Source organism: Sceloporus occidentalis, unplaced genomic scaffold (genome assembly GCF_023333645.1).
Source record: "Sceloporus occidentalis isolate IW3139 unplaced genomic scaffold, rSceOcc1.0.p SCAF_15, whole genome shotgun sequence".
NCBI classification, from domain to species: Eukaryota; Metazoa; Chordata; class Lepidosauria; order Squamata; family Phrynosomatidae; genus Sceloporus; species Sceloporus occidentalis.
In genome coordinates this window covers 869,117-893,378 of record NW_028316995.1, presented here as the reverse complement: position 1 = coordinate 893,378, position 24,262 = coordinate 869,117, and the positions used below count along the sequence as shown (strand labels likewise).

General features: G+C 39.3%; 1 protein-coding gene across 1 annotated transcript in view; it reads left to right on the top strand.

Moving 5' to 3' along the window:
• The window catches only part of LOC149303119 (protein-cysteine N-palmitoyltransferase HHAT-like), a 105,870-nt gene that overhangs the window by 68,819 nt on the left and 12,789 nt on the right, over positions 1-24,262 (top strand). The window contains exon 10 of the mRNA XM_089481331.1: positions 1,455-1,599. Within this exon, the coding sequence (XP_089337457.1) occupies positions 1,455-1,599 (145 nt within the window). The remainder of the gene's footprint in view (positions 1-1,454; positions 1,600-24,262) is intronic.

Below are 24,262 nucleotides of genomic sequence, written 5' to 3'. Positions count from 1 at the left end.
CTGATGCGGTATAACGACCTTGTGCCTTGTTGCTGTGCTCAGTCTCAGTCTCAGCCATGGTGTATGACTTTTGACGTTAAACCGTTTTCCGGCAAACTCACCTTGTTAGTGAATTTGGCTATTAATCACCCTTTTTTATTCCCCCTACACAGCAGTTTCTGTTGATGGTTGTGTTTCAACTGACATGTTAAAATGGTGATCATTAGCACCTGTTTGGTATAATTGTTTAATCACACACACCCAAATGTACTTAAAATATTTACACAGTAGTGAACATGTGTTAAAACATGCCTTAAAAGTACCAAATCAACATTTTTTCTACTGAGAACTTTATCACCCTATTCTCTGTATTTTAAGTGCAAAACAAATGGTCATTGATATAAGTAGTTACTTTTCCATGCAATAAGGGAGTTGCATTTTCTATATTCATATAGCTGCAAATGTCCCTCTGAATACCTTGCAGAGAAGACATGTTGCTGTTTGAGAAGGTTACCTTTCATGGTAACAAAATACCCATCACATTCTAAAGATCACGACCTTCTATCCTATAAGATTAAAGAGTTGACTATAGAACAGTAGAGGTGGTGAGCCAAGTGGAAGTCGTGCAATAATGGCATGGGTGTTTTAGGCAACCAATAGTTTCTGTGATTAGGGGCAATTAAAGTTAATGTGCATTCATTTATGACCTTTTTGATATCCACTTTGCACATTACACCTAAGCATAGCCGTTCTGCACAAATCTGGCGTTACATGCACAGCTTCCAGGTGAAAACTGATGTTTTTGGTTTGCCGCTATGGCAGCAACAATGCGTTAGATGGCCACAATGAGCCGCCTGCTACAGAGCATGAGCACTATACTGATCCACACCCCACACACACACACATGAATCATGCGCTGCCATGGCTGGGTAAATGAATAAGCCCCAGCCATTAATTTATTGTTCATATGCGTATCTCAAGATTATTAATTCTTCAGAATTGGTTCACAAACTAAACTCGACAAACGCTCTTAGCTCAGCTCGGTTTCCAGTAGACCACATCAATGGTGAGAGGTTACAAGCATTACAAACCCCATATTAAAGCATTGGCATTACTTAATATGGGGTTTATGTGCTTCTCAACCACCCATTTACTAAAGAAGCATTGGGTAATATAATTGACTAAGTAACTTTTTCTATGTAGTTTCCAGTTGAATAGGGAACTGACTAGAAGAAACTTGCAGAACCTGTTTCTAAAAAGTGTCTCCATGTTATCTCTTCTTCTTACATTTTTAGTTTAATATTCTTTTGCTGAGTTTTTTGAAATCTTTCCAAGACTTTGAAGACGAAACTGTGCTGTCTGAAAGTGAATAGTGATAAATACTGCCAAACTAATTTAAAGGAAAGTAAGCCAAACAAAAATGTTTTGGAGTGCAGTTAAATCCATTTAGTGTAACTCTGCTTTTGTCGTTTCAGAATCAATGCTTGTCACCGAGGATGTTCCGCCAGCTTCATGCCGCCCTGGCATCTGTTTCCACTGCTTTGTTAATTTTCACCAACCTCATATTTCTCGGAGGAGAACACGTTGGAAGAATCTACTGGAAGAGGTTGTTTGTCCAAGGTACACTTATTTACTAAAAAATATGAACATTTTTACCTGTATAACGTCTGCCAAGCAGTAGTCAATTAAATGTACAAGGTAAGTCATCGATTGAGATTTTTCTTTGTGGTTTTATCTTTGGTTTTTTTTTTAACTATAATTGTCCTGTCTCATGTTTAATATACCCACATACAGAACATATGTTTCTTTCTAAGGGCAAGTATGGCTTTCATATATATATATTGACATCAAATTAACACATTTTAATACATACTGGTACAAAAGGAGGACCCCGCTTGTGTCAATGTACAGGTTTTTACATGATACACTTCAAATTATACTCAAAAGGTTAATCACTTTGCTAGTTCTCTAGCTACAGGCTACATTGGGTTCAAACTATAGGTCTTCATGTCATATAGGTCACCATTCTCCTCGTAATGGACCCCATCGGAGATCTTCACTGTGTATAAAATAGTTATATACTGGGGAGCACAATGGAATTTTAAAATGTTTTTGTAAGATGAACAATAATTAATGCCACCTCAATCAAAAAGCCACTGACCTCCTAATTTGAATCATTACTTTAATGTTCTCTCCCCTTAGGAAACCCTCCATCCCTCTCTTCTCTCCTCCGATTAGAGTGATGGTCCATCTTGACACTATTGAGATTATGTACTCAAAGCTACGAGCCTGTCCTGCTATTTTATTGTAAATCAATGTAGCACCAATGGAAATAATCTGTTTTAGAGGAAAAGGACATTTGTTTTGTGAGATACCTGTTGCTCATCATGCATACTAATTAGGGTCAATTTATGAATTCAGTTAACCTTTACTTAATCTGGTCGTTCAGTACATAATAAAGGTCAGGGCTTTTCGTTAATGTTCTCCTTGTAGGATCTTTTTAATCTTTCCTGCTAATGATGACAAACCACTCTATATATATATATATATATATATATATATATATATATATATATAACAGGTCACTTAATAAGAAAATGTACATACACTATTTATTGATTAATTATTAAACATTCTTAATGTCAACATACTGATGTTTATTTGAAATTGTGCTCAATAATATATAAAGATTTGCCGTGCACAGTTAAAATTGTGTTCTAAATGTATAGATAGTGTTAATTTTCTAAGGGGAAGTTATGTTGTTTTCTTATTCCAAGGCTCCTTGGGCTAGTCTTCTCTATACTAGCAGTTGGCCCGACCTTCTGTCACACACTCCTCTCTATATAACCTGTATTAGCAGCATGGCATCCACATATTTAAAATACAGAGTTTGACTGGTTCTGTGAAATAATTGAAAATATTCCTCGATAGTCTAATTAAATGTACCAGGCCTGTCGCTCTATACATCTCTATCTGCTGAATGAGCAGCATGCTAATGGCTGAATACGCTCTACCATAAAGAAATCAGAATGTCACTTATACGCAGAGGGGGCGGCAGGAAAATAGTTAACGTTCGGCTGGGAGCGTCAGTTTATATACATATTTTTTAATAATTTATATATACGTTCGTTATGATACGTGGCGTATTACTACTACAGAAGGCGCATGGAATTACCAATTTAATCTGTATACAGGTCTGTCTGTAGCTGCCTCAGATCATGCCAGTTACCGCTGTCCATCATACGTAAATAGCCTCTACACGATGGTTATTCAACCTCTTTCCGATTATCTCTGTAAAGTGTCAGGCTCTGCGTAAGACACCCGTCCTTACAGACACAATGATCAGATGTAACAAACGTGTCGCGCTTTAACTATACTCATATTTCAAAGGAACAGCGATCTCTACAGAAATCCGTACAGCCTTCATATAGGCTCTTTGCACCCCAATGAAGACCTCGTGTTAGCTGTCATTTTCCATTTGCAAAGCCAAGTCCGTAATAACATTTAGACACCAATTCATTTGAACGGTTTATTGACTATGATCCTGGATTTCCATTACACTTTGGATTCTTTTGTACCAATCATACTCTGATGTTCAGCATTGCTCGCTTGTATCATAAAACATAGGAATGCTAATACGATTCATTTTTGCTAAACTTTATACTCATAATACAGAAATATCTGTCTTACTTGCCAGGTACCAATATAAAACAGGAATGGTCGGCTGGTGATTCCTTATTGCGACACATATTGAAGCGGTGATGTGTTTATATACTACATGTCTTTGTAGTTTGTAGCTCTTTTCAAAAACACCATAGAAAAATTCACTATTTGATAAGAAAAAATTAAAATGGATAAAGTTGTAATGGGACAAGAAAAAGGAGTCTCCAGTGAAAGGTGATACCTTTTGTTGGATCGTCATAGAAGAAAATGTAGAGTTACTTAATAGCTTTCTGGACTTTGGAGGTCTCTTCTTCATCCATCTTTTTCTTTGTTGGCCCAATAAAATGTAGCACCTTTAGCTGAACACTCCATCTAACAAATTGTGCAAGTCAACAATAGCTCTCCCATGGTGCTTTCTGACCGGACTTAGCTGCACACCTCAGTCCCTCTAGCTCTGGAGTATCTAGTCGAAGGTGATACCGTTTGTTGGGACAGTATGGAAGAAAACATGAAAAGCGTGAAAACTTTTGGGACCTTTTGGTTCTCTTCTTCATTTATCTTTTTCAGTGTCGGACAATACAAAGTACCACCTTTGGCTGAAAATTCCCTCTAACGAGTTATCGAGATCAACAGTACTTTACTGGAATAAGTCTTCATGATACTAGACGTAGCACCTGCGAAACTAGACAAATAAAAATTCTCAGAAATGTAATACATTTAATAAAGAATTGAGTAATTTGTATTTATTCCTGAGCGATTTTGAAGATAATATCATGCCAGCGCTACCTTTATCCAGAGCTCACTACCAGCATCATAGCGTTTGCCATCTGTCTTGCTGAAGTTCTTTGAAACACCTTTGGAATATTTTGACAACGCTGTGTCAAATTTAAACAATATAAAGCCAACTAATTTAGTTGTTTTCTTTAGCAAGCTTTAATTTCATACTGCCTTCTTGTAATTATTCAAGCATGTACTTTCTTTGGTACTCTCTTATTTTATCTAATTAACTATTGTGTATGTAAGAAGTTGCTAGTCTAATGAATTACTCTACTGCTTTACTATGCTAATTATGTTAAAATACGAAATTCAATTTTATTTTTTTCATGCTGACGTTCTTATCGTAGGACATTAAAACAAGATAATTATTCCCTGAGTCATCCACCTTCGCTAATGAATTTTCTATTCTTCACGAAAAGTATTGAAACACAAACAAAGCCGTTTCTTATTAGGTTTATTTTCACCACTAAAAAGGACAAATGACGTCACTTTACCGAAAATATCTCTAAACTATTTATAGGTGCGCCGGGAGCATTTGCTTCTGCTGATGAACACATGCAGTTAACCCCGAAGCAGGGTATAGGAAACCTGAATGTAATAATATTTCCACATATAGTCACCCAGGCATCTAGTTTAATAAGGTGGTACTAATGTCATGACGGGATCCTTTATGTGCCTTGTTTGTGGGTGTTGTATTCAGTCCCTTTGTGGGGAAGGGGTTTTGTGGGGACACTTTTTTAATAGGCCACTTGGCTAATTGTAACTAGTTCTCTCCTGCATTTAGAAGTGAAGTGGATCCTTCAGACCACTGCCACCACTCCAAAACCATGTTGTCAAGCAAAATGCTCCACCGGAACTGTCGGAGACCATAAGTGATTAATAAAACCTGCTGTAGTCGATGTAGTTAATGTTAGTCTGTCGCCTTTCCCAAGTCTTCTTCACGACGATGAAATATTAATAAAACCCCACCCTATGTGTATACTGTGTTTCTGGTTTTTGGGGCTCCCCATGGTTCTTCTTCTCGATTTTGTTATCTCTCCCTAGTTTAAGTTGCTGATTGTTATTGATTGGTTCGGGCTGCCTTCGTAAAGGTTGGATGAGGAGAAGCAAAAGAACTTCAGGACAGGGAATTAGGCAATGCTGGGGCTACCACTTTGAGACACAGACCTCAGCTTCCACTTTTTTTTTTTTATTAAATATCTCTAAAACAATTACACTGATTAACAAACAAAAAACCCATTACCTATGCAGTAGGTCGTTTTTATCTATGAATTGAGTAATGCCAAAAACTATCACTGTATATATATATATATAATATATATGATAATTCTCCTTTTGAGAAATATACTTGAGCTTAGAGAAATGCTCAGTTAGATTCCTTTTCTGTCTAAACTAGACAATTTGCCCTCTCTTAAAATGTCATTCTGCCATTTTGTTCAGGGCTGATCTCCTTATAGTCCCTGCCGGGCATCAGTTCTTGACTTCTATCATTTAAATTTTGTGAATATGCACTTATAGAAACTTAAAGGTGTTACAAGTTAAAGGGATACTCCATGTGCATTTGCTTACAATCCGTCAACACCAGTGCTGGCTTGGCAAGCAATTCTAGTGAGGAGGGAGAGATGGTGTCTCGTTAAACCCTTGCGCATGCTCAGAAAGTCTTTCAGTGGGCAGAATATATAGACAATAGATTATTGCAATCTTTGGTAAAACTCAGTTCTTTTTTTATTATTATTATTTTATTTTGTTGTTGCAGTTTTAAAGAATGTATATTTAAGTACTTCTAAAGTACATTAATGTGTATTCTTTGTTCAGGAGGCTGCCTGGGACAATGAAGTGTCCCTTTAATAATTACTCATTCATTATCCTTGCTGTGTTCATGTTTCAATGCTTTTTGTCTCTGTGAGCGTCTCTTCAGATGCCTTGTTATGGTCTCCAGCTTTGCAGATTCCAACAGAGGCAGCCGCCATCTCTTGGCAGGTGTAGACTTGGCAAGCTTTTCCCCCAAGTTGCAAATCTCAGCAAGCGCTAACCATTGTTCCATCAGATTGTGCCAACTCCACTGTTCCTGCTTATTTGGACTTTCTGTGTGGTCTTTTAGTTTTCCTAGCAGATATATTTTTGGAATTCTTTACTTTTTTTACCACCTTAATGTGCAGAAAAATAATTACCACCTTCCCTTCAAAAGTTTCCATAGTTTAACATCCTGCTGGCCTTCATCATGTTCTATTATTTTTTGCTTTAAGATCGATGTGCTATATTTTTGTACAGTAATGGGTTTTGTTTTAGTGCAGTCTCTTCAGTTTATATGAGAAACTAAGTGATGTTCCTTTGACGTAGGGTCATGCTTTTCAGTCTATTTGTTTGTCATAAGGACTTGATAGGGAAGTTATGAGTACAAATAATTGCAGCCTTAGAAGGAGTACCTGCGGTTTTTGTTACTGCTTCATAATGGGATTTTTTTTGTTTAGTGGTTATTTTATGGAACGTATAGAACATAGTGTATTTCTGGCATGAATAACACCGAAGAGAGAGTTGGCTAGATAGATAGATATTCGCAGAAGAGCTGAGGTTTAATTTCCCTGACTTCACTTTTACATTAGTTTCCCTAGTGAGTTTCTGTGCCAAGAATATCTATGTGGTCCTGCTTAAAGCTTATTTAAATTAGTGAGCTTTGGAGGGCCTTTTATAAAGCATACTAAATTCACGGAGAATACACAACTTTTGTTGTAACATTATAACGTAATGAAGCACTACTTTTAACCCCTTGATGACAGTTGCCGGTGCGGGCACGTCACGGAAATTCAAGTCGATAACGACAAATGACGTGCCAGGACCGGCACGTCTTTAAACGGGTGCAGAAAGCGATCTGCTTTTAAAAAATGTATGATTTGATGGGGTAAATTGAATTGGCCGGGTTCAACAAGGTCCCAATTAACACGGGGGGGAGGATGGCCACACATCTAATTTCCAATTAGAAAAATGCACACGTACCAAATGTGGCCTTTTAGTTCCCCCCAAAAATGACAAACCCATGCATGTTGGGTATCACTGTACTCAGGAGATGTTGCTGAACACATATTGGGGTGTCGTGTGACAGCGGCATATACCAGGAGCTGTAAATTCATACATAAAGTAGGTGTGTGTGGGAAAAATACACGCACAAAAATACTACTGCAAACTTTGAAAAAATGCTGGTGGTAATTTAAAATACCCTGGGGTGTCTAGTTTTCAAAAATATATGGTTTTGTTGGGCACACTGAAATGGCCCGGCTCAAAGATGTACCAAATAGGGCATGGGCAGTGGATCCCCAAATGCCAAAGTTCAACATTGAAAAATGTGCATGCCCCAAATGTGGCCCTTTTGGCCCCAAACAGCCAGGCAAAATCATTCATGTGGGGTATCACTGCGCTCAGGAGATGTTGCTCAACACATATTGGGGTGTTTTGTGATAGTGACATATACGAGAAATTTTTAATTCATACCTGAAGTAAAATGTGTGTGACAAAACAAATGCAAAAAAATGACTACCACAAAGTTTGACAAAGACTGGTGGTAGATATGGTGCATGGAAAGAGTTAAAATACTAGCATTTGAAATACCCTGGGGTGTCTAGTTTTCAAAAATATATGGCTTTATTGGGCACACTGAAATGGCCCGGCTCAAAGATGTGCCAAATAGGGCATGGGCAGTGGATCCCCAAATGCCAAAGTTCAACATTGAAAAATGTGCATGCCCCAAATGTGGCCCTTTTGCCCCCGAACAGCCAGGCAAAATCATTCATGAGAGGTATCGCTGTACTCAGGAGATGTTGCTAAACACATATTGGGGTGTTTTATAATAGTGACATATACCAGAACCTGTTTATTCCTACCTGAAGTAAAATGTGTGTGAAAAAACAAATGCAAAAAAATTACTACCATAAAGTTTGACAAAGGCTGATGGTAGAATAAGTGCTTGGAAAGGGTTAAAATACTAGCATTTGGAATACCCTGGGCTGTCTAGTTTTAAAAAATATATGATTTGATGGGGTAAATTGCATTGGCCGGGTTCAAAGATACCCGAAATGGCACATGGGGGGAAGAATTACCAGATTTGGAAAAAAAGGCTTTGAAATAGCAAAACGCTACCTGTACTTATTGCTCCATAACATGCAGAAAAAAGCAAAAAAACATAAAAACATTGGGTATTTCTAAACTCAGGACAAATTGTAGAATTTATTGAGCAGGTTTTTTCATTACCTTTTATAGATGAGTAAAAGATTTTTCAACTAAAAGTTAGAAACAGTCATTTTTTTCTAAATTTTTCACCATATTTTATACTTTTTTTAATAGTAAATAATATGATACAATCAAAACAATGTCATCTAAAGAAAGCCCTTCTTGTCCTGAAAAAAACAATATCTAATGTGTGTGGGTTCAGTAAACGGGAAAGAAGAAAATTACAGCTAAACAAGAGCAGCGCAGAAATGTTAAAACGGCCATTGTCACGAAGGGTACAAAAAGTAAAATCAGCCTTTGTCACGAAGGGGTTAAACAAAGTTGTGAGCGTGCCGAAAAGTTAGTAAGCTGAGACCAGGGTGACTTCAGAGGGATTGTAGAGCAGTCAGGCTAAACTTGGACATAGATAAATGTAAGGATATGCATTTGGTGAAATGAAACAATCATTTTGCCAATGCACTAAGGGATATTAAGAAAATCCGAAGTTTTCCGCAGGATTTGCCACTGGGGAAGAGTGAAGGATGATTTCAGATGACAACTAGTCAAAATCCAGTGACAGGGCAGCTGTGATTGGCTCTGACACAGGAGAGGCTACTCAGATATGAGCTCTAGTTATCACTAGCAGACAAGTTATTCATAATGTAGTCTTGTAACTCACTCATAAGCTGCTGTGTTCTGAAGAATGCAAAGCAGAGAAAAATGAGTGCGCTTCAGTAATTTTTAGCTACGCCGTTGGTTTTACATGCATTGCTGGTACATTTTCAAATGCTTACAAAGCTTTTTGTTTGACGTCAGCCATTCTTTAATAGCTAAATATCGTAAAGGAGCTTTAATGAGAAGCACAGCCTCAGCATATAGGTCGATATAAAGATGATTTAGGAAAATACAATATATTAAGAATATAACTGAGCAAACAAAACCGGAGAATAATGGTTTAGAAAATGGCATTTAGCGATCTCATTGGTGCATTTGCCTTGTGAGCTTATAATCACCAGGGTATGGCTGTACAGCACTATATTATTATTATTATTATTATTTATTGTTTGATATAGCGCCATCAAATTCCATAGCGTTGACTACATGCTGAAGGCATTTGTTCAATGTTTGATGTTTTTTCAGAGTCCCCTGCTGTTAAGGGTATTAGAATTTAGCACTTAGTGATCTTTGTTTCTCCTAATTACTCGGTTTTATAAAAACTATTTTCTATATTTATAGTCTATATGATATAATGACTAATATGAGTTACTGTTCTTAGTCCTGAATGAACATGAGCAGCCTGGGGAAAACTACTACTTTACTACTCTGTAACCCATTGATGTCTGATGTGGAGAACAAAGGTTGTGGGGGGTCTGATGTGGAGAACAAAGGTTGTGGGGGGGTCTGATGTGGAGAACAAAGGTTATGGGGGGGTCTGATATGGAGAACAAAGGTTTAATTGCAGTGTTGGCACTTTGAAAAAACTGGTTTGCAGTTTGGGCACTTGGGCTCAAAAAGGTTCGCCATCACTGCACTATACTAACAGTCTTTAAGCCCTCCTTGAAGGATCTAATGGCTTCTGATATAGAAAACTTATCCTACTGATCTGACTTAAGGTTTTTTTTTTCCTTAATAAACTCTGGATTTCAGTGCTGTTATCCCCTGTCCCAGAAATTCACAAATATCTGTAAAAATCATCTTTCCATTGGATAGCCTTACATTGATTAAAAATTTGTGCTACAGTTTAGATGCTTTGTGAGACCGAGCATTACTCACTTTGGCTAAAGAAAAAACTTATCATCATAACACAGACCTTAATGGCATCTGATTCTCCACGCTGCTCACTTGTTTTATGTAATTCTCTGAAGGATAAGAGAATGGAATGGTTTGAGTATTTCTATGTGCTTCTGTTCGCAAAAAAAATACATTTACAGCATGGCTACACAATTTCTATTTACCATTATTACATATCAGTGTTCGGAACCAAAGAAACAGAATGTATCAGTGCTGGTTCAGTGACAATGATACAAAATGTGTTTGTGCCTCACAAATGATACTTTAGCAACCTGGCGTATAGAATGCAATCCCAAAACTGGAAGCATTAGTCAAGAAGCAAACTTATTTACGCTTATAGTACTATAGTACAGCGTTCACCATTTTTTTTTTTTACAAGTATTGTGTAGAGGATAGATCCTGATTAGGCAGTTACATACAATAAAGAACCAGATGCAGACCAGGAGTCATTAAAAGGAAGGTAGTTTTGGAATTATTTTTTTCTTTGTGAACATTAACCACCACCATTGTCGGGCATGTGATGTTTTGGCTGCTCAAATACCACACTGAGCTGATGCTTTATGGCAGTCTAATGAAGTCCGTTACTCCATAGACTTTAGAGATCAGAGTGTCCAGAACACTGATTAACACCAAGTCATTCTGTTGTTTAGGACAGGCAGATTGATAAGGAGTCTGGGTATTTGTCTAGTAGATTGGGCAAAGATAACAGGACTAGAACAAATGGCTAATACGCAGCTGTCTGAAAAATATTAGAGATATCTAGCAATATGTCTTATGTTATCACAAACTGTATTGAAGGCAGTCAGGCAGGATAAATGAGGTGTGCGTATGTATAGATATGTTTTAGTGTGAGTGTCTGGTTGTGTGTTAGTGTGAGTGCCTGTGTGTGTTAGAATGTGTGCTAGATTTGGTGTATGTTTTTGTCATCCTTTTGTTTTTTATCTCTTATTTTCTTTGCTCTCTCTTTTCTCACTCATCTTTCATCCCTTTTTCTGTCTCCTTTCTCTCTAAATTATAAAACCGACCCACAAACCAAGATTATCCAGGAAATGGCGTGGTAAAAGCAACCGTTCTCCAAAGACAATTGGCGCAAGGAAAGGGAGATGCTGCCCTGAGGGCCTGTTGGGGGGAGACTGCTCTATGTGAGGCCTGCGGCAGTGGCCCCCATAAAAAGTTGAAAAGTAACTAAGTTCTGATTTGATTTGATACACATCCTCAAAAATCTTGACCTATCATCTGTTATCTCAAGCTAATATGGAAAGCTGACTACACTTTTCATTGTAAAACATCGGAAGCCTGGATTGATTCCTTCATCAAGTGCCGATTCAACAAGCTACCGTCCATGAGAACAATGCAGTGTTTGCTGATCAAATTGCCTTATCAGGGAACAAACAATAAACTCTCTGCTATAATGTTATCAGATGGGAGCAAAGCTCTGCTTCTGTGTACAATTTCTGATCCTTACCAGCCATTGTCCCATAGTAACCATAACCGTCCATCCGTGGCATTGCACGATTGCCTTAAGACAACAGGAACCTGAGCCCATAAGAAAAGAGTTTTGGCTAGTATTGGACCTTTACCCTTAATTTAATCATTTTATAATCCCTGCCCTTGCTTTAACCCTTAATGTGCCCTTTTTTGGTCAGTATTTTTTATTGGTCAGTATTCTTGTCAAACTTGGTCAACCAATATTGATACATACCTGAGAACTTGTCACAATATACTCAAAAAACTAATGTGATGGTTTTGACTCGGTATATATGTATACGTTATGTGTATACCATGTCTTAACTCTCTGGATCTGTATGATTACCCTTCCCTATTAAGTTGCTGATTGTTGTTGACTCTTAAAGATGCGAAATCCTCAGTACGGAAAATTCACTAAATAATGCTGGCTGTGCCACGTGCTGTCCCCATCTCAGCTGCAATAGGTAGACCTCTAAACTACATCTTGGAAACCAACCAAGACATACAAGCTTTTGGAAGGTATCATTGATTTAGTCAATCATGGTCACAGTTCCCCTTTGATTGTAAAACATCTTGTAGCAAAATTAATACCCTCTTAGACCATAACCAGGCATTTCTCTGCCTTTCTTTCCTCATTCTTAAAGGAAACATTAACCTTGACCAGCCATATCCACAGGGGATTGCTGAGAATAAAGAGTTCTTAATGAGAAGGAAAGCATGTGTGTGTGAATGGCATGTGTAGTAAACTAGGATTGCTTCATGAAAATAGGTGAACTATTGTGTCCAGAATACAAGGTTTAACAGACAATGCTCCCGTCTGATCATCTAGGACACCTTTTCTTGAGCCAGCATAGAAAGGGATGATGGACCACTGGAAAGAAAGAGGGACGCAGGCATTTGGGTCCAAAGAGGGACTGCACTCCCTGAAGAGAGACACTTAGGAGTATGCAGTGAACGTTCTGAGCTCTTAGGATGTCGGGGGGAGAAAAGAGAAGAAGGAGGCTTGTTTAACATTACTCCTTCTCTTAACAAAAAAATGTTTCATGGACAGAACACCGTGTATTTGTTTACACCAGTTTAATCGACACCAATAATAGGAACAGGGCTAATTTTTTATTGAAAACATGCGCGGCAACTCTGTTTATCACTTTTTATATTCCCCTTCAAGGGAAACTGAATTAAACATTAAAGCTATTCCTCTAATTTGGCACACATTTAAATCCCTCTGAATGTCTCATCAGAGTTATTAATATGACAGAGGGAATTAAGAATCTGCGTTCCTGATACGGTTCTGAGCCTGCTTTTATTTACCGTTCAGCATGCTGCGCCGATTGGCCGATGCCTGACACCGTTTTCTGTGTCTAGTTGTGAAATGCAGGATTTTACGGGTGTCTTAGAAAGTGCAGCTTCCGTTTACGTTTTTTCCCTGTTTTTTTCTCCCTCAGACTGCAAACCTATTATGCGATAGCGGAAAGGATTAAATGCCTGGTAGCATACAGACGTTGTACGACTTATTTGCATTTGGTTGGAAGTTAAAATCATGTTTATTGAGCATTGTTTCCTGCAGATAAAAAAAACACGGAGGCTTTCATGCGTCTCACCATTTTGTCTGCGTCTTTGAACTTGGCAAGAAATTGGATAATTGTGCTTGTTAGGGAGGTGAAAGAAAATATATAACAATGGAATGGATCTCGAATTCCAGTACAATTAATGCATTAAAGACAATGGTAAAAAAAAAAAAAAAATACACAATGAAACAAAACGGCTTTGGAGCAGCTGAGTTCTTCGAGTAGTTAAAGTAATAGCTTCTTGCTTTTTGGAAAGAAAACCCTATATAGCATCTTAAATGGTTTTCGTACTAAACCGATCGTTTAGGGTACTGAACATCACTGAATTTATCGTTAAAAAGTCTGCTCTCACTTGCAATAGTATAAATTAGTTTTTCTGAAAGAGACACAGCCTTATTCTTTAAAGTCCATTGTAATTTTAAGCCATTTTATTTTATAAGCATGTGGTGTGTGTCTGCTAAAAAGTACAGCAAGACCTAAGATCTTATTTATCGCTTCACTTCTTTAAGTGTTTTTAGACGGGGTGATGGCCCAAGACCTGGGACTACAAGAGTTCTGTAAGCCTAATAAGGTCCAGCCTGGGATGGTGCGGAAGATCACGGATCTCCCCAAATCAGCCCAGTATGTGCAGTCTTAGCTGAGGTTTGGAACTTCTCCAACACAAGAAATTGTGCCCAAATATCCTGGAGAGAGAAAGCAGAAGGAGACGCACACTCTCACTCCAAGGATGTTCTCTCCTCCAACAAAAAAACATTTTTAATAGAGGAGACCATTGGCAATATGTTCCTCTGGGGAAGGCCCTAGGTAGTCCCTAGGATGAGGACCTCCTATACGTGTAGATATTATTGGTTAAACCCAGACATAGGTTGTGTCCCATTTGGTAAAAGTTATAAGCTGCCCTGGGCCTTGACAAATGTGCAGCAGAGGGGAAAGACCTATGAAAAAACTAGATTTTTTTGTATAATTAACAATTGAAAGAATTGCACTTCTACTCAATATGGAAGGATATCAGCGGAGAAAACATTCTTCACGCAGTAGATGTTGTAGGAATGTAGCATATTCAAAAACCTAAATTCTGCTGCTAATTTTGTTCTATAAAAAGCATGATTCCCAACTTTCAGTGTTTGCTTTTTTGCTGTTATGTCTTAAAGATGTGTGTAGTATGTAGAAACAGAAAATTTTATGGCAGATATCACCCATTTGGCCAATCTAGTCCTGCTATAAAACATAATCAGTCCTTGGTCTTGTCTCAGGCTCCATATGCCTTGGTAATTCCATATTGCCTTGCAGTAAAAATGAATCCATGATATGACAACGTGATGTGCTAAGGCAGTGCAATGCCGGACCTCGAGGGCCACAAACTGGCCAAGGTTTTTGGGTAATGTAGCAACACATACAGCTCAATAAAACAAATTATTACATGACTTGTTTTTAGGCAAGTTACAAACCACTGTTCTAAAGTGAACATTTTAGAGAGGACAACGTTAAATGTTCTGAATATGTAGTGGTTGCCTCGGGCAAAATGATTGGGAACGCAGTGTTGGTTCAAACAGCTTTTTGTACTCTGGTGTATAAGAACAATCTTCGAGTCAAATCACCAGCACATAGAAAACTATCTTTATACTTAAGAAACTAAAACGCAATCAAAAAAACACTTTGAATCCAATAAACACTTTCAAGTGACCTGCTTTTAAAAAGAGGGTTACATTATATATACAGAGTTAAACGTCTTTTATCCGTAGCACAACAATATTGGAGAGACTCGTTTTCTTTCTTTTCTCGTCGACTGGAGGACATTTTGTTCCATTAAAAAAAAAAAAAAAAAAAAAAAAAAAAAACTAAATTGTTTCACATTTTGGTCAACTAGAGGCAAAAAAAAGATAATTGCTGCAGTTCATTGATAATTAAAAATATATTAAAATGGGAAAATGTGACGCTGCGTTTGGCAAGGTTTCATTACGCACGTACTTTCTAATTTTATTTTTTCCATTTTGATGTTGAAAGGGTTATTGTTAACGTGCTTTTGGCAGTTTGAGCACAGTGGAAAATAGCAAAGGATACATAACGCGTTACTGTGCAATAGGGGTTGTATATAAAGGTGTACCTATTACAAAACTATTAAAGTGTCAGTTTTTTGCCGTTGTGACGATCTGTAAGCCTGTCATGTGCATCGGCTTGGCATAATGGATTGTCAATGTGTGGATTAAATGATGTCCACGCTATCGAGCTCTTGCGGTGGAAAGTTGTCGGAATATTCTGAGCCGTCCCTGAGATTTTAATTCCGTCACTTCACTAAACATTATAAGGGCTGACACCAGTGGGGTTCTCCAGCAAGAAGAGCTGAGCAGGCCCTGTATAATGCATAATACAATGTGTATACATAATACAGGGCCAGCGTCGCTCTTCCGCAGCAGGGGCTCGCTTTGTTGGCTTTTTATGATGTATAGTGACGTCAAGGAGCGCTCTCACCTGTACCATATATCTTGATGCCCTTCCAGAAGTTACCAAGACAGCAAGTAAGTCTGCAGTCTTTACTACCCTTCAGTGTTGCCTTTCCCAGCCAGACTTCGGAATTAACAGGATGATCCTAATAAGCACCCCGTATGTGAAGCTGCGTATTGTCAAAAATGTTCAGCAATGCATGGCTTGCGTATGGGACGTCGGACACCATTTGCAGCTTCGGTAATGTTGCGTACCATGTTGTGTGTGGCATAATTCCAGTCTACAGGAGGCTTCCAGGTTGTGCTCCACATATACAAGGGGATCATGAGTAGGTGAGATGTTGGGAGTTAACCTTTAAGAAACAAGCAAATGGATTGAGGACACTGGGGTGTGATGGGTTAATAGACAATCTAAATGTAGAAGCGTACACATTTCTCTGTACCTTGTCACTTAGGCAAATGTATCGGCTACATAGTGATGGATAGGTACCTGCGTGTGTTCTTGATTGATGCAACACCTTTGCAGCATGCGTAACACATACAGATTAACCCTGCGTAGGGCACAAAGCTAACAGACAACAATACTGCCCTTCAGTTATCTGTTAAGGCACATGCTAGCCGTCACACGCATGGAGTAGATCGGAGGAATACATTCATGTTTGGAATCAGGCCCGGACTGGCCATCGGGCACACCGGGCATTTTCCCGGTGGGCCGGGCGGCCCAGGGCCGGATTGACGTAGGGGCTGATGGAGCTGCAGCTCCAGGCACCTACCTTAAAATAGGCTCAGTCGGGACCGGACTGACTGGGCCTATGAGGCCGCATTAACGCAGGGCCCCTGCCCCTTAAGCCCGCAGCAACTGCGACCGTGTCCGCCTCTCTAGGAGGCCAGGCAACCCCCACCAGGGCCGGCCTTAGGGGTGCGCGGCCGCACACGGCTTAAATTAAAACATCGGGGGGTTTTTTTGTTTACTTTATTTAACATCCTTCATGTTAAATAAAGTTTGTTTAACTTTATTTAACATGGAGGATGTTAAATAAAGTTAAACCCCCCCCCCCAATGTTTTAATTTAAGCCCTGTGCGGCCGCGCACCCCTAAGGCGGACCCGGTTGCAGTTGCTGCTTACTCCGGCAACAAGGTAAGTAGGGTAAGGGAGGGGGGTGCAGTGAGAGGGGGGGAGATAGAGGGGGTACATGTTGAGAAATGGGGAAGGGGGTACATAGTGATAAGGGGGAACATAGTTAGAAGGGGCAGATAAGAAGGGGATGGGGAGAGGGGGTAGTGTGAATGCGTACAAGAATGAATGAATAAATGTGTGGATGAATTGTGTGAATGCGTATGAGAATTAATGAATTCATGTGTGGATAAATTGCTTGAATGATTTGTGAGACTGCATTAATGAATATGTGTTATTGATTTGTGTGAATGAGTGAGTAAGTGTTTGTGTCTATCATGAATGTTTAAGTGATTTGGGGAAATGCAATAAATAAATAAATAAATAAAAATGGGCTGCTCAATCTTAAATGCCTGGGCCTATTTTTTGTCCCAGTCCGGGCCTGTTTGGAATTAAAAACAAACAAAAGACTGAAACGACCTTTGGATTTGCATCAACAAAGTAGAGTATTTCAGATGGAAAACACACATATTTAAACAGATACATATTGACTTAAAATACAAAGGAGCTTGTAATATATAATTGCAGAGGATTGTGAGCGGAGTGGATAATTTTATAGAATATTTATTCTTTGATTAAATCTATAACCTCGGTCGACATACAAGCTTGTAAAATAAAACCAGCGAACAATGCATATTAAGCACTTAAGTTATGCATTCTGAACCAATAAAAAGACTTTTCTTATTAAAACACTGCAGTGCGCAATCAGTTTTGATTGCGATGAATAGGATTTTCATATGTAGAATAAATAATTAACATGAACAGAATAAAGTTGGGGATCTCAACAAGATGGAGGTACAGCACCAGAAGTTACTTCCAGAAAGACCTAAGTATTCTACATGTGCATAAAGTCACATAAATGTAAAAGAGGTAGGATTAAAAAAAAGGAATCATAGAATATATTTATTCCTATAGCGCAGATTATTCTTATTGAAGCTGTAGTTCAAAGTAAAGTTATAAATAATAATATTTTAATAATATAATAAATATTAAATATAATATCATTTTAATAAATATGTTGTGGTTAAAAGCTTTTACATATTACTCATTTGCAGAGGCGTATCTACTGAAAATAGCGCCTATGGCAAGCACTGAAATTGCTCCCCTGTCCAAATATCTAAATAATATATGAAACGTAGCATCGCAGGTATAGATCAACTGAATAAGACATATTAACCCTGTATTTGCAGGTACACATAAATAATGTATGGAAACATAGCATAGCAGATATGGATCTACAGCATAACACAAAAACCCAGCTTTGCAGGTAAAGATCAATTGGAATTCACATAAAAACACGGCATTAAAGGTATATTTAAAACCCCCTAAATTACAGGCATAGATCACAGGTTGCACACCCCAAAACCAGCCCTGGCGTCAACACTGCCCACATAGAACCTGACCAGCGCCCAGATTACACACATAAAATTTGCAATCTTTGTCCCCAAATAGCCCAGCACAAGTCAACTTTGTCCCCAAACAGTCCGGCCAGTGCCATCTTTGTCCCATATACACCCTGCCTGTGCCATCTTGGTCCCCAAGGCTCAAACCTCCTGCTAGTGCCATCTTTGCCCTTCCACAATTATACATCTATGATACACAAACACTTTTACAGTCACTCACTAATTCACACTTTAATTCAGACAACTCATCCACACATTAACTCATGCTCTCCCTCATTCACTCAATGCATCCACACATTAATGCACACTCTTTACTTATATCTACCCCCTCTCCCTTATCACTTTTTAACCCCCTCCATCCCTTATCACTTTTTAACTCCCTCCCTCCCTCATCACTTTTTAACCCCCTCCCTCATCACTTTTTAACCCCCTCCCTCCCTCATCACTTTTTAACTCCCTCCCTCATCACTTTTTAACTCCCTCCCTTATCGCTTTTTAACCCCTCTCTCCCCCCCTTCTCTCTCACCTTGAAGTCCAGCGACGGGAGGACGATGCTTCTGTCTTCCTGCACCGCTCGCTGGTGCCCGCTGCTTCACTGCTGAGCGCCGTAATATGACGTCATATTTCGGTGCCCAGCAGTGAAGCAGCGGGCACCAGCGAGCGGCTTTTAAACGCTGTCTTCTTTTTTTTGATGCGGGGGAGAACGAGGGGCGCCGAGCGGTTGCTAGGCGCCCCTCTCTCTCCTCCGCATCAGTGTTTAAAAGCCGCTCGCTGGTGCCGGTATTTCATGCAGAGCGCCGCAATATGCCGGCATATTGCGGTGCTCTGCATGAAATGCCGGCACCGGGACGGGGGTAGAGGGCTCGTGGAGGAGAATGAGGGGCGCCGAGCGATTGCTAGGCGCCCCTCTCTCTCCTCCGCATCAAAAAAAAAAATTAAAAAAAATGCCGGTAAGCGGCATTTAAAAGCCGCTCACCGGCGCCCCCCTTGAGATGGCGCCCATGGCACGTGCATTGGCTGCCATACCCTATATACGCCTCTGCTCATTTGTTTTGTTTTCAATTCAGTTTCAAAGTTTGGATAAGATCCTCCAGGCAATGGAGACAAATAAGAAAGTGCCGTGATGATTATGTGCAAAAGTATTCTATTTTAAACTGATCATTGCTGTCTTTTAAGTATGCCCATGAGACAGCAACTATTTTGTAACCAGTCTGACGTATTACAATTATTATTAATTATACTATTATTTTTTATTATTATTATATAAAAATATTAAAATCCCGCCAGCTCTCTTGGGTCCCATAAATCTTACATTCATTTGTGTGGGCTTTGTTATTTAAAGAAATATTTAAACACGTGTAGTTGACGGTCCAAGTGCACTATAGAGTTATAAGATGGGTCGGTTTTTGCGCTTGCACTGAAAGTCGGCTTTGCTGCTCGCATTAAATACTAATTACATTTTCTACAAAGCAAGATAGATTTCGAGATTACCGTAATCCTATGTCTAAAAAGGAAAGCAAAGCACGCGAGGTGATGGGAGATAAGGATTTACGTGTGGTTTTGTGTTTAGTCGAAGCTGATTTAAAGTAAAACGCACAAAGCAGACCGTAATCTTAAGAAAATCTTTATAAATGGGTTTATCACCGTTTTTTTAATTTGCCAAATTGCCAACTGCTGTTAGGTGAATTAAGTACAGGTTAAGTGTATTAGTTTGGCATAAGAAACCAATATTCTCTCCAGATGTAATAGTTTTGGGATACTGAAACTGGTATAGAGAGGTATAGTTCGTGTGTTGAGAGGAGTGATGCTTCTAATCGCTGGGTTCAGATATTCCTTTGTAGGGTGGACACACGGCCCGGCAGGTCCGATTTACGAGCACTGTCCCACGTAGACGCCTGTTGAAGGCAGTGGGAATGGTGGGCCGGTTGGGGAGAGCCTCTGATCTCCCATTACCGGCCCAAGAAGATGTAAAATTAATCTCAGGGTCACATAGGCTTCAACAGACTCCTTCCTAGTCTATACCGATGTGATCACCCAATCCGTGCATGTTATGGATGATGTCCCTGGTTGAACGCAGGTGACTCAAATTAAGCTTTCATTAAGGACCGGTATTAGGGCCATTTGGTGAGTCGCTACATAGAATCTTCACAATGGGCTATTAAAGGGTTAAAAAAAAGTTTCCTGTGAAAAAAAGTCCAGTCCTTATGTGTGTCCCTGCCTAAAAACAGTGAGTTTAATGGATTTTTTATTGTAATGCCTTTGCTCAAACTGGAACGTCTGAAAATTGTCTTTTCGTGGCCCTCCAAGTTCTGATCTGGGCACCTGTGTATTAAGTAGACTTGGGCACCAGGGTGTTCATCTTTGTGCTCGTCTTCGGGGGGAAAAAAATATTTGTATTCCGCGAATATTCGCCCGTTCCCGTCTTCTCTTCGGGCGAATATTCGTGGACATTCTTCGTGTTCGGTTTTTCTTCGTTTCCCCGGTTAAGGGGTTAATACGGGGTTAACGCAGCTCTGGCGCCAGGAGTTTAAATGTACGTATGAGCAACTCTATTGGTCGATCGTACAGACTGTTAACTCCTGGTGCCGTAACTTACCCGGCACATCCCACTGGTCTCCCTCCCTGTTCAACAATTAGTTAAATGTCCGTACAAGCGACTTTATTGTACGGACTAACTAATTGAACAGGGAGGGAAACCAGTGGGATGTGCCGGGTAAGTTGCAGCATTGAGGTTTTAAAACCCCAATGCTGCAACTTACCCTGCTGATGCCACTGGTCTCCCTCCCTGTTCAATTAGTTAAAGACCAGTGGCATCTGCAGGGTAAGTTGCAGCATTGGGGTTTTAAAACCCCAATGCTGCAACTTACCCGGCACATCCCACTGGTCTCCCTCCCTGTTCAATTAGTTAAATGTCCGTACGAGCGACCAATAAAGTCGCTTGTACGGACATTTAACTAATTGAACAGGGAGGGAGACCAGTGGGATGAGCCTATTGGTCACCTGCAGGGTCTTCCTCTGGCATCAACCAATTGGTTGATGCCAGAGGAGGTCCCTGTAGGCGACCAATAGGCTCATTCGCACTGCCCTGTAACCCGTGACGGCGAACCTGCGGATTTCCACTTCCGGGAACTGCCGCGATGCCGCGAACACAAGGTAAGTTAGAAGGGGGGGAGAATGGTAGACGAAGACGATCACGAAGATCTTCGTGGTGTGTGTCTTCGTCTTCGCCCACGTTTTACCGCCGCTGTCTTCTCTTCGGCGTGTCTTCGGAACGAACACGAAAACGCTCTTAGTGTTCGTTTTCATGTTCGTCCGAAGACGAATGCACAAGTCTAGTATTAAGTCATAATGTTGGGAAGTTTTTTGTTTTTTTTTACGTCCCATAGAATCACAATCACAGACATATATTTTTAATCTCTCTAGAACCAGTAATCTTTGCTCAAGGGGTAGTTCTGCTTTTTTGAACTACAACTCCCAAGATGCCTCAATCTGCTGAGCTTCGTGGCAGTTTACCCATACCTCCCAACTGTCCCGCTGTTTTAAACAGAACTTCAAGTTAGTGCAGATACAACCAAGGGCGTAATATTTATTCACGCCATATATTAGTTACGGCATCTGTGACATTCTATATGTCTGCAAAAACTCCTCATTCATTCCAACAGGGGCTTTCGAGAGGAAGACATTGTCTGTATGTACACATTAATAAGCGATTCTCTGTCTTTATCAGTCATCTTATGAGATGACAGATAAATCTTAGCAGAACAGGAAGATAAAACCAATTATATAACAGATTACAAAATAACTTTGATAATATAAATTATTTTGTGCGACGGAAACAGATATACGTGTAGATTGCATTTGGTATTTGTCCACTATTTGAAAGAACTAAAATTACAAATAAATAACTAAATGAAAAACAAAAGTTCTGTTTGCCCTGAGGTCCAGACATAGGCGTTTAAACCGTAAAAGATCACTTTTGTTAAGTTTGTGAGCCGAAATAATTTAAAGAGCCAGGAGTTGGCTAGCTATCGTGGTTTTAATAATTTGGTCACTAACGACTTAATAAAGTTATAACCGTGCATTTGATTAATTGTACCTTGGCATCAATTATGCGTTGGCTTACTTAATAAACCTCTTGAGATGATCATACAGGATTGTTTTTGGTCTACAGATTGTGCTGTTAGAAATAACAAAATAAAAAAATAATAATAAAAAAGTGTAATTAAAAAAAAATGTAAAACAAAAAAAAAAAATTTTTCTTTTTTATTTCCAAGAAAACCCACGTATTACTTAAGAAAACATTGTTTTCAAAAACTGGATTTGGGGGATTTTTGGATTCTGATTTGTTTCTGCATTCAGATTTGTGTAGCCCTGTTTATATAACCAGAACGGCTTGTTTCATGCTGTTTCCCTCTCTTACAAATCAAGGTCTGTAAACCAGAAAAAAAAATTGTCCCCCCTCCCTTCTCATATCAACTTTCCAGTTGTCATAAAATGGTGGTTAGTTTAAAACATTTCGAGCAGAACTTATTTTAGAGAACGGATTGAAGGCTATTTCACACTGAGAAGTATCAGCATGTAAGAGGGATACTTGTGTGAACGATGTTTATAGCGGGGAGCGGATACCTGTACATATAATTCACATCGGAAGATGTTTATTCTGATACTCCGTGCGATTATCCTGAGTAACGGATGCCACTTAGTGCCTGCTGAAATCAAGGTCACGGTAGTTTCCGACGGTTGCTTGAAACAGTTTAACAAAGCAAAAATAATAGTATACAGATCGGAGGAAGCTGGAACCAGGCATTGTTTCACTTTAATGATTTTCTCCCCCGTGGTGTGAGATTAAAGTTCTTGTATTTCGGAGGTAGAGTAATGGGTAATAGGTTTCATATAATGCTGCAGATCAGCTACAAAAGGTCGGTGGAGAAGATGGGGACGTGGGAGTATCTAAGCGAACTAACCAACACACCAAACAGATGACTTTCTGCATAGCTATTATGTATCAGTGGTTCATTCCAGCCCGATACCTGTTACAGAGGGCATTTCTGTAGTCCGAGACATGCTTAAGATGTGTTATGTATTCCAGCACAGAGACTCTACAACCCCAGAAAGGTCATATTTTAATTATGTCATTACTTTGAACAGATTTTGGCAGCTACAGATTGATCCCTTTTATAAAACAGGGGACCAGCATAGGTAATTCAACTGTATTTCCTTGCAGAACACAGAATACGTGGGTTTTACACATCGGGACATAAAAACAATCACCTGTTTCTCAGCCGGTCTAAAACCATAGAAAATTACGGCAGATAAGAACCATTTGGCCCATCTGGTTTGCCCAAAGTAAGTAAATACAACCTAAGATGAATCACAACACATGACAAATTACACTGTGTCATGATTTACTCAACAAAAATAAAGCCAAAATAGTGAAGCTGTGTATGAAAAACTAAGTAGACCTTATAATTCAATAGCTTGTAGAACCACCTTTAGCAGTAATAACTGCATAACAATAGGTTTGGTTTTGCTACCTGAGTTTTATATAGTGCGTAATTGGTTGGTGGGTGGATAATTAGTTAGGGTCAAATGTGCAGAAATGTATAACTCCCCCCAAAATTCCAAACTCTGTCCAGGCAATGTTGCTGTACAAATTGAGAGTTTTCTTCCATATTTGCACTCATTCTATTGAATAAATTGTTGCAATTTGTATGTAAAAACTGGTTGTCAGAGCTTGGCATTAAAAAAGTGTCCAAATGCTCCTAATCTCTATGCAGTATAAGTATCCCTGGGTTATGT